General features: G+C 42.1%; 4 protein-coding genes across 5 annotated transcripts; 3 read left to right on the forward strand and 1 right to left on the reverse strand.

Moving 5' to 3' along the window:
* The first annotated feature begins 1,027 nt into the window (after nucleotides 1-1,027).
* LOC110769307 (BTB/POZ domain-containing protein) lies at nucleotides 1,028-4,469 on the forward strand. Its single transcript, XM_088254222.1, has 4 exons — nucleotides 1,028-2,877; nucleotides 2,989-3,044; nucleotides 3,484-3,568; nucleotides 3,687-4,469. The coding sequence occupies exon 1, from the start codon at nucleotides 1,170-1,172 to the stop codon at nucleotides 2,604-2,606; it is 1,437 nt and encodes a 478-aa protein (XP_088110348.1). The 5' UTR covers nucleotides 1,028-1,169; the 3' UTR covers nucleotides 2,607-2,877; nucleotides 2,989-3,044; nucleotides 3,484-3,568; nucleotides 3,687-4,469.
* LOC110769303 (proton-dependent oligopeptide transport (POT) family protein) lies at nucleotides 4,347-12,452 on the forward strand. Its single transcript, XM_088254221.1, has 7 exons — nucleotides 4,347-4,485; nucleotides 4,676-5,425; nucleotides 5,494-6,026; nucleotides 6,173-7,377; nucleotides 8,422-8,636; nucleotides 8,709-9,285; nucleotides 9,436-12,452. Exons 2-4 carry the CDS (start codon nucleotides 5,246-5,248, stop codon nucleotides 7,050-7,052), a joined length of 1,593 nt encoding a protein of 530 aa, XP_088110347.1. The 5' UTR covers nucleotides 4,347-4,485; nucleotides 4,676-5,245; the 3' UTR covers nucleotides 7,053-7,377; nucleotides 8,422-8,636; nucleotides 8,709-9,285; nucleotides 9,436-12,452.
* LOC148293542 (protein NRT1/ PTR FAMILY 5.5-like) lies at nucleotides 9,566-10,312 on the forward strand. Its single transcript, XM_088254509.1, has 2 exons — nucleotides 9,566-10,073; nucleotides 10,176-10,312. The coding sequence occupies exons 1-2, from the start codon at nucleotides 9,566-9,568 to the stop codon at nucleotides 10,310-10,312; spliced, it is 645 nt and encodes a 214-aa protein (XP_088110635.1).
* On the reverse strand, nucleotides 11,886-14,554 carry LOC148293543 (uncharacterized). Of its 2 annotated transcripts, none has more exons than XM_088254224.1 (3): nucleotides 13,444-14,554; nucleotides 13,115-13,233; nucleotides 11,886-12,866 (listed from the first exon to the last, which is right to left on the reverse strand). In XM_088254224.1, the coding sequence occupies exons 2-3, from the start codon at nucleotides 13,196-13,198 to the stop codon at nucleotides 11,886-11,888; spliced, it is 1,065 nt and encodes a 354-aa protein (XP_088110350.1). In that variant the 5' UTR covers nucleotides 13,199-13,233; nucleotides 13,444-14,554. The 2 variants fall into 2 exon arrangements, with proteins under 2 accessions (XP_088110350.1, XP_088110349.1); XM_088254223.1 differs by having other exon boundaries at nucleotides 13,361-14,554.
* Between the last annotated feature and the right edge of the window lie 11 nt (nucleotides 14,555-14,565).

The raw sequence follows: 14,565 nt of genomic DNA on the forward strand, positions 1-14,565 counted from the left end.
GGTCGAGAATAATAACACAGTGTTATCCCCATTACAACTAGTCTTTTATCCAATCTGGCCTGCCACGGCTGCTGGGACCTTGCCCACAAATCTCGGTGTGCTCGCCTTAAATTTCACATGCATAGCCATATAATATGCATGTGAAGCGTCAGCCCTAGCTAGCTACCTAAGCCTTTGTTTCATTTAATTAGAAAATGTACTGGAAACCTTGGGGCTAGCTGCATATGCATAATTCTAACATAGTGAAGCATAAATTCATGGGGACCTCACCTCACCATGTGTGATAAGATTTGATACGCCTGCATACTCAATTAATTTATTAAAGTGGGGGTAGCTAATAATATAGAGAGGAAGTACCGTTAAATTATTAAGGTTTGGTTTATAATTAGCAGCCACTATAGGCACTAGCTAGCATTAGATTCCGAACCAGTTAGGTTCATTTCCATATATATATATATACCGTTCTAAGTAATTTTCCGGTGACTATTGCTTAGCCTTTTACCCCAGTCTGATGAGCACCTAGCTAGCTAGCTAGCTCTCTCATTTAAACACAACAAAAGTATATTTTTAACTACGTAGGTCAGGGAGCGGCTCAATAACGTGCATGTCATGTGATGGTGGTACCGTCTCTTTAATCTTAATGCCATAATGCATGGCCCCTCGCACCCACGCGTACTCTCGTCACATCAATATAATTCGATAAATGGTTTGTAGTTTAAGTGGTTAAACGCTACGTGGACCGTAAATTCTATATACAGCCCAATCAAAAGCTACGTGGTCCATAGTCTTACTGATCAAAAGGTTGGTTTCTCATGTTTGGGCTTCCTTCTAGGTTGGCCCAATCCAGACTCGCTTTTTTGTCAGAATTTTTTTTAAATTTAAAAATTATTACGTATGGTCGCTGTCAGAAGCTAACTCCAAAGTCCAGAACCCAATTCCGGAAAAACGAAATGACCAAAAAGGGCTTTCTGTTCAGTTTGCACGGAACGACAAAAGCCGGCAAGCATTGAGTAATTTCATGAAGGAAGAAGGGTAATTGTGTCAAGATAAGCGTCAAACTGTCGTCAGTTTCCCCATCTCCTGCCTGCCTCTCAGCTTTCCAAGTCCCCGTGAAGTTGAAGACCGTAAAAACATCTTCAACCTCACGCCGCCTTCGTTTTTCCATTAATATGGACAACGGAAATTCCCATCCTGCCCCTGGGCCCTGCACCGACGACCGCATCAAGCTCAACGTCGGCGGCAAGTTCTTCGAAACCACCTTGTCAACGATCCAGGCCGGCGGACCCGACTCTCTCTTAGCCGCCCTATCGAACCGCTCCACCGACGACCCGAACCCGGTTTTCATAGACCGGGACCCGGAGATCTTCTCCGTCATCCTGTCTCTTCTCCGATCGAACGGTCTGCCTTCAACGGCTCGCCGATTCTCCAAGCAAGAGCTTGCCGATGAAGCCCTCTACTACGGCATCGAGTCGCAGCTCAAGTCGGCGATGTCGCCGCCTCCTTTCTCCGGTATCGACGCATCCATCGTCACCACCGTCCAACCAGCCTACGATGGCTGCCCCTCAGCGATCGCCACCGGCGACGATGGCTCCGTCTGGATTGCCCATGGCGGCCAGCTGTCGAGCTACGATTGGAATCTGAGCCATTCCGGAACGATTCGAACGCATTTGGAGGACATAACCTCGATTTGCCGGGTGTATCCTGACATCGCCGCCGTAGGATCCGAATCATCCGCGGGGCTTTACTTCTACGACTTCTCCGGCGTGCGAAACCTCGGGTCGATCCACTGGACCGACCCGAACGATCCGAGAATCTTCAAGGCCCGAGTCACCGCCATTGCCGACTCGCCGAGCTCGGTCTTCGCGTCGTTCGATTGCCCGCACCGAGAGAATTGCATACTCTTGATCGACAAATCCACGCTGAAGATTGTGTCGGAGCTAAGCCGGCAGCCGGGGAGCTCGGCGAAGAACCTAGCCGTTGGAAAGCTGAGGTGGCTTCCAGAGACGAGCATGGTCGTGGGGAGCTCGGTCACGTGCGGCGCGTTTGGGTACTCGGGGTATATCCGAATTTGGGACCCGAGGGCGAATGAGATGGTTTGGGAAGCGAACGAGCCGGGTTCGGGCCGGAGCAGTAGGTTCGGGGACTCATTCGCTGACGTGGATGCCGACGTCGAAGAGTCGACCCTGTTCAAGGTGTGTTCAAAGTCTGGGGATTTGGCAGTGGCAGACTTGCGTAAATTAGGCGATGATCCGTGGGTTTATTTACAAGACAAGAACCCGAGCATGAGGAACACAAGCGGCGATCGGCCGGTTGGCCATAGCAGTAGTGTAATTCGCTGTTACAGAAAGCAAGTGTTTGTGGGGAGGGAAGGTGGGTTGGAGGTTTGGTCGAGAGTGGCGAAAGCAGAAAACAGGGTGGCAATAGAAAATGGGGTTTATGAGGGGTGGTATAGGAGGAATTTTGTGGATAAAGTTGAGGATTCTGAGAGAGGGGTTATACAGAAAATCGAAGGCGGCGGAGATAGGCTCTTTGTGATAAGAGAAGAAGTTGAAGGTGTTGAGGTTTGGGAGAGCTCTTGTTCTTCTGCTGCAGTTTCAGTTTTGTGATTCAAAAGGAGGCTCTGTAATATCAAACACTGTATTGGTACTATGTTTTGCGTTTCTGGGCATATTGGTATTGTGGCACATTGTCTCAGGTTTCGTTTCTTTGCTTCCTTTTATGGATGAATATTTTGGATATATCTCCTTTACCTGGTATTTTCTTATGTAATTACATGCTAAGAGAGGAGTTACCTTGAAACAAAGTTGGTATGGAGTGGAGGAATGTCAACAATGAGCAGTTTGCATCATTCACATGATTGGAGGCTTTCAATTAGTTGTAAGCACTTTCAGGTTCCATCGTTACTCTAATCAGCAGTTCTGCAGTGCTTTCGTTTGTTTGTTGGTACCGTCGTTACACTCATCTCATTGTTTAGAGTTTAATCTGCAGAAGTCGGAGCCAGTGATTGCAGACATGTACGTCAACAACCTATTTGCAAATTGCTGGTATGTAGACGCATTTTGAGACACTGTGATCCGCTTCTTCGCTTGACCTGCATTTTACCTTATTTGCCTCTGAGATCTTCTCTTGATGTTAGTTTGTAAAGTTGATGTATACTTTTCCATGCCATTTTCTTTGTTCTTACTTGCATGATATTCTGCATTATGGCTTAGGGAGACATTCTACACAAAGTGCAATGGTCAAAAGAATTAGTAATAATCACACTAACTAGGCACATGCTTGCACAATTCACACAGGAATAAAACTTGCAGTAACTCTTAAAATAATGATTTGTCCAATATTGTTTGTACCGATTTCTTTTGTTTAACTGTCCATTGTCTAATTTATAATTCTTTTTAGTTTCCTTTAATAATTAAGATTTGAAAGAATTTGCCTTAAATTTGTGACTTCTCACACTCGGAGACCAAAACTCTTCTCATGCAGGGGTTTGGGATTTTTGTCCATGTCAATACCGCCAGTACTTTCTAAAGCTACAGGCACCTGAGTGTATATGAGGCTGAATGCGTAGGTATCAAACAGAAAATCCTCTTCTACATGGTTCTGGTTCTAATAGCCATAGGATTTATTATTTTTCTTGAACTGAAGCCATACGGTGCAAAGTGACAAAACCTCTCTCTACTTTGCAGATAAGCAAATTGCGGAAATTTTGTCTCTTAACTTAAGCATGCAACCATGTGCCTCGGCCAGTTGGTGCAAGGTTGTCCATCTACTTTGAATGTCCCTCGGCCAGTTGGTCTATCAGGAGGCAGAATTGGGGTTTGCCACATGATTTTATCCCCTAATTTCTGATTGTTTGTGGCAAATCAAGATCAAGAAAGGTAACTGCCCCAGTTGGAACATCATTTGTACTTTCAGTAGTAAGTTGTGTTATTGCTTTACAAGCGGATACTTGGGAAGCTACATATGGTTATGAACACGGTATGATTGACAAGATCCATGAGGCCATCCGCACGAGTAAGTTCTGGGTTCTTACACACATCTTCTCCTTGGAGCCATAAATAGAATTGGTGATATGAGCCGTGCTGGTATTTTCAAGGGTTTATTAGTGAAAGAGGCGACGAGCAGGTACATGATTGACGTTCACTCGGTGTGCATGAACAAGTGGATCAACGTTCACTTGGTGTGCATGTGGATTGATGTTCAGAAGACAAGGAAACACTGGGCCGCTACCAGGGCATGAGGAAACTAATGAGCAATTTGATGATACTGCACGATGCTTCTTTGTTGTACAAATATGATTAGACTGAGTCTCAGAATGAGCAGATAGTGGTGTATGAAGTCAATTGCAGAATGGTATGTGCTGCTGGGTGTCATTGATCCGCATATAATGTATTCTTCAGCAGTGTATGAAATCTGTTATCGGATAATGAAATACCCTCCTTACGCAATGCAAGCAATATTTTTAACAATTTTGACTATTGTGAGGTACAACTCCAATCTTCACAATCTCAATCATGAAGCATTCTTTTAATTATTTATTTATACTATTTTTAATTTTTAAATAAGCACCTGAACCAATCATAGAGGCAGGTCTGTTTTAAATACGAGCTTGGTAGTATCATACTCAACTCAATTAACTAAAATATTTGTCTTCAACTTTTTATCTTATAAAAAGTCAGAAACCAAGGGACTGAAAATACGAAAATATTTGTCTTCTAAAATTGGCGTCAGTGGCAGAGCAGAATGTCAACTTGTGGAGTTTAGACATCAATATCCTCACGCGGCAGGGAAGAACATGACTCATTCTTCAAACTTATCACTAAGTTTGGATGTTTATTAATTAAACTTCTGCTAAATTAGATTATTAAAAGGAATATAACATAACAATTTTGATTATTTGTTCTGTAGTTAAAAAGGAAAAAACCTTCTAACTGTGCAAGTTCTGTGAACTAAATTCTTCCATTGTCCAAACTCTGTTAGGTTGCTGTTCTTTCTTTCTTCCTCCCCAACTATTCCTCCTCACAAAGTGAGATATTAGAAATGTTAACTTTAGTGAAGATCACTGGTAACTTGACCTAGCAACACTTTAATCTATTACTTGTTATATGTTTGCATTAACCTAAACTTTTTAATCAAATCTTCCATCATGCATAACATTTTTCTTTAATTCTTTTGCTTCTGCTCCTAAACTGTACATAAACTGTACATAGTGCTGACATGGGCGGATGTACTCGCTGTGTATGCAATGTGGATGACCATGGTATACTTGACTGAGGTATGGAAGCTCAATTTCACACATGCTGCTGCAATTGTCAATTTGTTCTGGGGCATTGTAGCAATACTACCAGTGGGCTTGCAATTTCTTGTGGATGCTTTCATGGGTAACTATTGGATGGTCTTGGTCTCCAGTTTCGCCTACAGTGCTGTAAGTTAATTTCTTCCAGTCTAAAAATCAATGTCATTCAGTACCATATTAATCGTTTTCGACTGCAGGGCTTAGGTTTTTTGTCAATGTCAACACCACCAGTTCTTGCTAGGGCAACAGGCACTTGCAGCGCATATGAGCCGGAGTGCATAGGCCAAGGACAAAAAATCCTCTTTTATACAGCAATAGTTCTAATAGCTGTGGGAATGTCTGGTCACTTAACCTCGTTAGGGGCATTCATTGCTGAGCAGTTTATGGACTCACAATCAGACCTTGAAGACAGCATGCCCTGTCACTTTTTCCTGAGCTTCTTGATGGTGATCCTCATCCCTATAGCCGGAGTTTTTGCTATTTATTATATAAAGCCTTGGTCAATTAGGTATGGCATCCCAGCCATATGTACCTTGGTAGCAACACTTATTTTCTTGACTGGTTCGTGTTCATATCACACTCATAGAGCACAAGGCAGCCCTCTCACTACTCTGTTTAGGGTCTTTGTGGCCTCTGCCTCCAAAATTTTCAGAAGATGCCCGAGAGATGCCTCTCAGCTCTACGAAAGACGTGATGATGGTTATCAGATATCTCATACTCCTTGCCTCAGGTTTTGACTCTTCTATTTTCCATATGACACAACACATGCACACATGCACATAAAAGAGTGCAACTAATGGCACCCTTGCAACATATTTTCTTTGATTGTAAAGACAAAAACCCAACAATTTTTTTTTTTATGTATATGAAATTTAGGTGTCTAGACAAGGCTGCGATTATATTAGCCACCCAACCTCTAGAGCAACAACAAAATAATAGGTGGAGGCTTTGCAGAGTCACAGAAGTGGAAGAAACCAAAAGCATCCTGTGCATGATTCCCATATGCACAATCTTTATCCTAATGGGTGTTGTATCTTCTATTGGGAATACCTACTTCATCGAGCAAGCAACCCACATGAATCACAAAGTTGGACGCATAAAGGTTCCTCTTCCAATCCTTCTATGGTTCTATGACCATGCCAAACAACAATTTGCCAAAATCTACTTCCAAATTGGAGGACTAACGAGGTATGGCCCCCCAATTGGAATTGCTGTGTCAATGATATTTGCAATTCTATGTTGTATCACGGCTGCAAAAGTGGAAACAAGAAGGTTAGGCGCGGTTAATAGCCACGGTCTAATTGACAAGCGTGAGGAAACAATTCCCATAAGCATCGTTTGGTTGCTTCCACAGTTTCTTCTCCTTGGAGGCCTTGATGGGATTGCAGACAATAGCATTGGTTGGTTCTTCATTAATCAGGTCCCTCCATCCATGGCTCGGTACATGGTTCTATTTGCTATTGCTGTTTTTGGAATGGGGATTATGGGCAGTGTCTTGTCAGTTTATCTAGTGGGTGAGATAAGTGGAAGGGGAGGGAAACCCAGTTGGTTCCAAGAGACTCTAAACCAGAGTCGTTTGGATCAATATTATTGGACCTTGGCTGCATTGGCTGCAGCTAATCTTGTTCTGTATGTTTTGATGAGCATTTGGTATGCTTATAACGATTCAAGGTCGGAGGATGACGAAGCACCTGATTATGGGGAAACTGCTGAGCCATTTGATGATAATGTGCAATGCTGCTGCTGTTGTGCATAGATTTTCCTACGGATATGCATATGTGTAGCCATGTTTCTTCCGTAAATACAAATCTTTTCACGTTAAATCAAGAAAAGAAAGAAATAAGATAATCATTTTATCTAAGTCATGCATGGTTTGTATAATGATGCACTCTACTTGTTGTTGGGGTTGCTATTGGATTTGTACCTATTGCTAATGAGCCATTTGGTTCCAAGACACTCTAAACAAGCACATGTGTTCTTTATATTTTCAGTGCAAGTGAAAGCTCCATTCAAAGAAACCTCTGCAAATGACATTCCCTCCCTATGCAAGCAATATTTTTAACAAATTTGACTAATGTGAGGTGCGCAACTCCAATCTTCTCAATCTCAATCATGAAGCATTTATTTATTTATTTATTTATACTCTTTTTATAATAAGCACCCTGTCATAGAGGCAGGCTGTTTTAAATATTAGTGTGGTTTTGTCATCCTCAACTCAATTAACTAATTTATTTGTATAACTCTTTATTTTTTATTTATTGATTGATTGTGATGATATCTGATAATTAGTGTTTAATAGTCAACCAATTAGTGATTCTCTTTCTTGTATTGTAAAAACTATTAGCATAATTGCAGGCCTTAGTGTAGGATCTGGTTTCCTGCTTTCTTGTATAAAGCTGAAGCAAATCCTTGAGGAACTCAAATCAATCTCAATTCAGTTCTTCAGTTTCTTCACATATGCTTTATTTTTTTTCAAAGAAAAAACCGCGGTTCAAATCCTCAAAGGATAACTAAAAATGTCAACCTTTGTTCATATGGAGGCTTCGCTTATCGCGTTGAAAGTCGATTTGCCCAAGTGGACTTCCATGCCTAAGTTCCAGTCAATGGGGTTTCTTCAAATCCAAGCATTCAAATTTTTTACTGTTAAAGTATTTCTTTGAAGGATGTAAAGAAAATTTTGTCTTCTAAAGTAGGTGGCAGAGCAGAATGTCAACTTCTGGAGTTTAGACATCAATGTCATCATTAGATCATACATAGGCGGCGGCGAAGAACATGACTCATTCTTCAAAGTTCATTAAAATATTGAGAAGAATATAACATAATAATTTTGATTATTTGTTTTCTACTCTGTGTGAGTTAATCATTTCACTGGAGAAACTCCGGTTAGGTTGCTGTTTTTTCTTTCTTCCTCCCCAACTGTTCCTCCTCAGTCCTCCTCACAGAGTGAGATATACAGCACACACTTAGAAATGTTAGCTTTTGTGCAGATCAATGGTAAAAAGACCTAGCTACCCTTTGAGTCACTGCTTGTTATATGTTTGTATTAACCCAAACTTCTTATTCTAATCTTCCATCATGCCTGACATTCCTTTTCAATTCTTTTCCTTCTCCTTAACTGTGCGTAGCGCTGATGTGGACTAATCTACTAGCTGCATATGCAATGTGGATGACCATGGCATACTTAACTGACGCATGGAAGCTCAACCTCAACCACGCCGCTGCAATTGTCAATTTGTTCTGGGGCATGGCGGCCATAATGCCAGTGGGCTTGCAATTTTTTGTGGATACTTTCATGGGTTACTATTGGATGGTCTTGCTCTCCAGTTTTTCCTACATCGCTGTAAGTGTCACAAAATCACTGTAATTCTAAGCAGAATATGATCACCATATATTTAATCATTTTGGAGTGCAGGGCTTAGGTTTTCTGTCAATGTTAACACCACCAGACCTTGCTGCTGCAACAGCCACTTGCAGCGCATATGATCCCGAGTGTATCAGCCAAGGGCAAAAAATCCTCTTTTTCACAGCTTTAGCTCTAAAGCTGTGGGATTTTCTGGTCACTTAGTCTCCGTACCACAATTCATGGCTGACCAGGACTCACACTCAAACCGTAGAGACAGCAGCCTCCGTCACTTGGTCATAAGCTTTATGGTGATCCACGTCCCTATAGCTGGAGCTTTTGCTAGTTATTATATAAAGCCTTGGTCAATGAGGTATGGCATCCCTGCCATATGTACCTTGGTAGCAACACTTATTTTCTTGACTGGTTCGTGCTCATATCGCACTTATAGACCATACGGCAGCCCTCTTGCTATTCTGTTTAGGGTCTTTGTGGCCTCTGCCTCCAAAATTTTCCAGAAACACCCCAGAGACCCCTCTCATCTCTACGAAAGACGTGATGATTATTATTTGATACCTCACACTCGTCGCCTCAGGTTTTGATAGAGACGTGATGATTATTATTTGATACCTCACACTCGTCGCCTCAGGTTTTGACTCTCTCTCTCTCTCTCTCTCTCTCTCTCTCTCCCTCTCTCTCTCTCTCTCGTGCACGTTTATGCACACAAGCACATACATGTGTGCAAATAGTGGCACCTAGTGCAGCATTTTAAACCCACAAATTACTTATTGAAATTTAGGTGCCTAGACAAGGCTGCAATTATATTAGCCACCCAACCTCTAGAGCAACAAGAAAATAATAGTTGGAGACTTTGCAGAGTCACAGAAGTGGAAGAAACCAAAAGCGTCCTATGCGTGATTCCCATATGCATGACACTTATCCTAATTGGTGTTGTATCTTCAATTGGAACTAGTTTCTGCATTGAACAAGCAACCCACATGAATCACAAAGTTGGGCGCATAACAGTTCCTCTTCCAATCTTGGTATGGTTCTATACTCTTGCCAAACAACTATTTGGAAAACTCGACTTCCAAATTGCAGAACTAACAAGGTATGGTCCCCGAATTGGAATTGCCGTGTCAATGATATTTGGAATTCTATGCTCAATCACAGCTGCAAAAGTGGAGACACGAAGGTTGGGCGTGGTTAAGAGCCACGGTCTAATCAACAAGCCTGAGGAAACGGTTCCCATGAGCATGTTTTGGTTGCTTCCACAGTTTCTTCTCCTCGGAGGCTTTGAAGGGATTGCAGAAAGTAGCATTGGTTCGTTCTTAGTTAAGCAAGTCCCTCCATCCATGTATCGGTGCATGGTTCGGTTTTGTGTTGCTCTTTTGGGAGTGGGGAGTATAGGCAGTGTCTTGTATGTTTATGTAGTGGGTGAGATAAGTGGACAGGAAGGGAAACCCAGTTGGTTCTAAGACACCCTAAACAAGAGTCGCTTGGATCATTATTACTGGACCTTGGCTGCATTGTCTGCAGCTAATCTTGTTCTGTATGTTTTGGTGAGCTTTTGGTATGCTTACAAGGATTCTAGGGCGGAGGATGAGGAAGCTCCTGATTATGATGAAACTGCTGAGCCATTTGTTGATGATAATGTGCAGCTCTGCCAGGCATAATTTTGTATCTACGGTTTATATTACATGTCTCTTATATCTTTTCTTGGACGAGATTATGTGATTACAATTCCACAGCTGTGATGAGTAAATAGTTGTAAAGATTTGTATTGAAAGGTGATGTCGAATAAAAGTGATACAGAGTACTTGCCACTTAAAGATCTGTGATGTCTTTAACGACATCTCAATTCTCATATGGATGGAGGAGGCGAACATATTTGTATGTGTGGATAAGTAATTTTCAACTTGAAGGATGAAGTTAGATTTTGTTTTCTAAATAAAGTAAGCTGGTAGAGCAGAATGTCAACTTCTGGAGTTTAGACATCGTACGCGGCATTCTTCAAACCTATCACTGTTTTCAAAATTCTCAGAAACAAGTGTGTATTTTGAAATAATGGTTTCGTACGTAGGAAAAACTCTGTTAGGCTGCTGTTCTTCCCAAAAGTTATCTCTACTGTACTTGGAAATGTTATCATCTGTAGTCCAGACTCCAGAGTTGGTGTGTTTAGACTATAGTTTTAGCCATTCAATTATCACGCTGCGTCACATCCACAATACCACTGAAACATAACAAATACGTATAAATACAATATACTTAATCTTATCAGTCCCTAAAAACTACACATCTCACCAAAAGATCCAGTACAAGATTAATTGCAGTCAATGCAGCCAAGGTCCAATAGTAATTGTCCAAACGACTCCTGTTTAGCGTGAACTGGAACCAACTGGACCCTCCCACCCTTGCACTTATCTCACCCACTGCATAAACTGACAACACACCACATATAATTCCCACTCCACTAACCGCTTGAGCAAATATTTTCATCTACATATTCTTGGACTCTTTTGTTGCCTTGTCTTCCTCCGGGGTTTTAATTTCCAGCTTATCAGTGAAGAAACAAACAATGCTCTTCTCTGAAAGCTCTTCAGCTAATCCGAGAAGAAGAAACTGTGGAACCAACCAAAACATGGTCATGGAAATTGTTTTCGTGTCCTCGATCAAACCCTCACTCCTCACTGTTGATTATGGCTCAACTTGCACCGAAAGAACTTTGTGCTATCATGTGGGAGGATGCTGTCATGTGGGGGCAGCAGCTTTGCAGGTGAATAACAACTTTGCAGCGCCTTTGCAGAGGAATATTGAAGCTTTGGCAGAAGATGGGAGCACGTGGGAGACAAAAGCCATGCAAACTTGGCTGGCTTTCTGACTTCATAGTTGGCCTCATAATTTGACTAGCTGGCCTTCATCCGTTGGCTTCTCTATAAATTGAGAAGTATGGCAGCAGCTGAAGAAGATAGAGTAGAGGGAGAGAAACAGCAAGAAGCCATTCGGCAGAGAGAAGAAAATTCTCTCAAGTTGTCTTTGCTTTGTATTTTCAGTTTCTCTTCCTATTGTAAATGTGTGAGCTTGGGTTATTTGGGTCTTTGGGAAATTGAGTGATAAACACTGTTGTATGTTCTCATTGATTATAGTGGAATACTCCGTCGTCTCCAAACTGGATGTAGGCATTGCCGAACCAGTATAAATCTTGGTGTTCTTGTTGGTGTTGTTTTGTGTCCATTATTTTATCTCCTGCTAGTTGTGTTTATTTTCACTCGCACTTGGTTGACGCTTCCGCACAACACTCACCACGCCTAATCTTCGGGTCTCCACTTTTGCAGCTGTGATACAACACAGAGTTGCAATTATCTTTGACACAGCAATTCCAAATCTGGGATCCGCAGCACACCATTTTATTTGGTTCGCCAAATACGCTTTCAGATACCCTTGGAAACAAATTGGAAGGACAATAATAGGAACCAATAAGCGCCCAACATGGGGATTCATGTCGGTTGCTTGTTCAATGAAGTAAGTATTTCCGATAGAAACTACAATACCTGTCAGGATACAGGTCATGCATGTAGGCATCAGGCATAGGATGCTTTTGGCATCTTGTTTCCTGAACATTTTGGTAAGACTGATCGGTTTTTGTCCAGCTCCACGTCCACGTGGGAATGAACATAAACCACACAAGAAGATAATTGTTGATACCACCGTGCATATGGCTCCTATGCCAAACTTAATCGACCAAGGATTTATATAACCAATTGCCAGAAGTGCAGCTCCAGGGAAGAAGATCATTGATATCACACCAAAGAACCACTCACTTTTAAAAAATTTGGCCCAACTAGTGCCATTTGATTCTGGAGTACTCTGCTTGTCAACTTCTTTTGGTGGCAACTTCTTAGATGCTGGTGGCTGCAACTGCTCAGCTGCTGGAGGCGGTAACTTCTCGGGTTCTGGTGGTGACGGCGGTAACTTCTCAGGTTCTGGTGGTGGCGGCAACTGCTCAGATTCTGATGGCGGCAACTGTTCAGGATTTGTTTGGGGCAACAACTCATCGATGAATGTCAGCGCAGAGCCCAAGTAAGCAGACACACCCACAGCTATTAGAGGTAATGATGTGTAAAACAGAACCTTTTGTACTTGGCCAATGCACTCGGCCTTATATGCGCTGCAAGTGCCTGTTGCCCCAGCAAGGACTGGAGGTGTTGACATCGCCAAAAGAACCAAGCCCTGCATTCCAAAATCATCATGCATGCTGAATGCCTCGAATCAATTATATTCTACATACATGACAGCTTGTTGCTCAAGTGGTTAACATTTACACCAGGATACAGGGCCTTAGGTTCGATTCCCCTCCCCCAATATAGCTTGTATAAAAAAATAAACATTTTATTCTGCATATTCTTATTTTATTCATTTGTAAATTTCTGATCCTTCAAATTTTGTGGTTTTAAATGAAAACTAAATTTGAAACTTACACCCGAATACAAATTGACAATTGCAGCAGCGTGTGTGATACTGAGCTCCCATGCACCGGTTAAGTATGAAGCCATTATCGACATGATCAATGTGGCGAGTAGATTCGGCCAAACCACAACTACAATTGAAGAACACATGGAAAGTAATATTTAAAATCCAAGTATTATGAGATGAAATATATAAAAAAAATTGGGTTAATATATAGTTTATGAAACGTAGTGACCCAAAGGAGTAGATCTGCTTACAACCGGCCTTCAGCTTAGACGGTGCCATTTCTGAGGGAGGTTGAAGTGGAAGAGAAGAGAAGAGAGAGAAAACAAACACTTACTTCAATTTCTGGCTTTCTCGTTCACGGAAACTTTATAGTGATGAAAAACTCCATTATGATATAGAAATTCATTGACTGTAAGTCAACTTTTTTATTGTTGGTCAATGTCAACTTCTCCTTGTTGTGAAAATGGACAAACACTTTCACTCACTCCCCTAATGATCTTGTTGTTGATGGACTTTGTGACAAACAAAATAATGGATGAATCACACACACACACTTGAGAAACCAACCAAGCACAAAGTGACACAAGAATTTATAGAGGTTCAGCAAATGCCTACATCCTCTTGGTGATCCCCTTGAGAAATTCACTAATGAATGAATAAGTTACAACTTTGGTTTATAAAGAAACCCCCTTAGAACTCTATTCTCTCCCAAGCTCTCTTTTCTCTCTCACCCCTTGCTCAACACTTTGATGCACTTGTGAACACTCTCTCACACTTGGTGTTTCCCTTCTTTGGTGTCTAAACTCTTAAGACCCAACTCAGCTCTCTCTTGAACTGACTGCCCTCTCTCTCTTCCTCCCTTGGTGAGATAACCTCCCTTTGAACACAATAGCTCCCAGCTACTTGACAACTTTGAGATTAACCACACTTGTTGTCTTGCTTCCTCTTCCCTTTAATACACAAGCCTTTGGACTTCAGAAGAGACTCCTTCTTTCCTCCCACGTTCTGCCCTTGGTTACCTAACATGGACCACAACTTGGGCAGACCAAAGGCTAGGCATTTATAGTTGCAACTTCAGCCACCCTATCTAGAGCTATAAGGTAGGTACTCTTTGAAACAAGTCAACAATCCTCATTCAATGGTGCTCCAGCTTTTCCAGCACCTTGCTAGACCTCCTAGAACCCATAACACACCTTAGAGGCCCGAGGGATTAGGTAGGGAACCAACACATGTGAAGACCTCTTGAAAAACGCGTGGAAGAAAACAGCACAGCAGCCCTGGCGACCGGTCGCCCGTTACTGGCGACTGGTCGCTTTGCATTCTGACTGAAGGCGACCGGTCGCTTTTCGCGACTTCCAGCTTCACCTCCAGACTTCGAATCTGCTTCAAAACGACCGGTCGCAAATACCCAGCGACCGGTCGCTTCCTCCTTCACTTGCATACTTGATGTGAGCCA

This window comes from Prunus avium, chromosome 6, assembly GCF_965620075.1.
Source record: "Prunus avium chromosome 6, drPruAviu1.hap1.1, whole genome shotgun sequence".
Lineage (NCBI taxonomy): Eukaryota > Viridiplantae > Streptophyta > Magnoliopsida > Rosales > Rosaceae > Prunus > Prunus avium.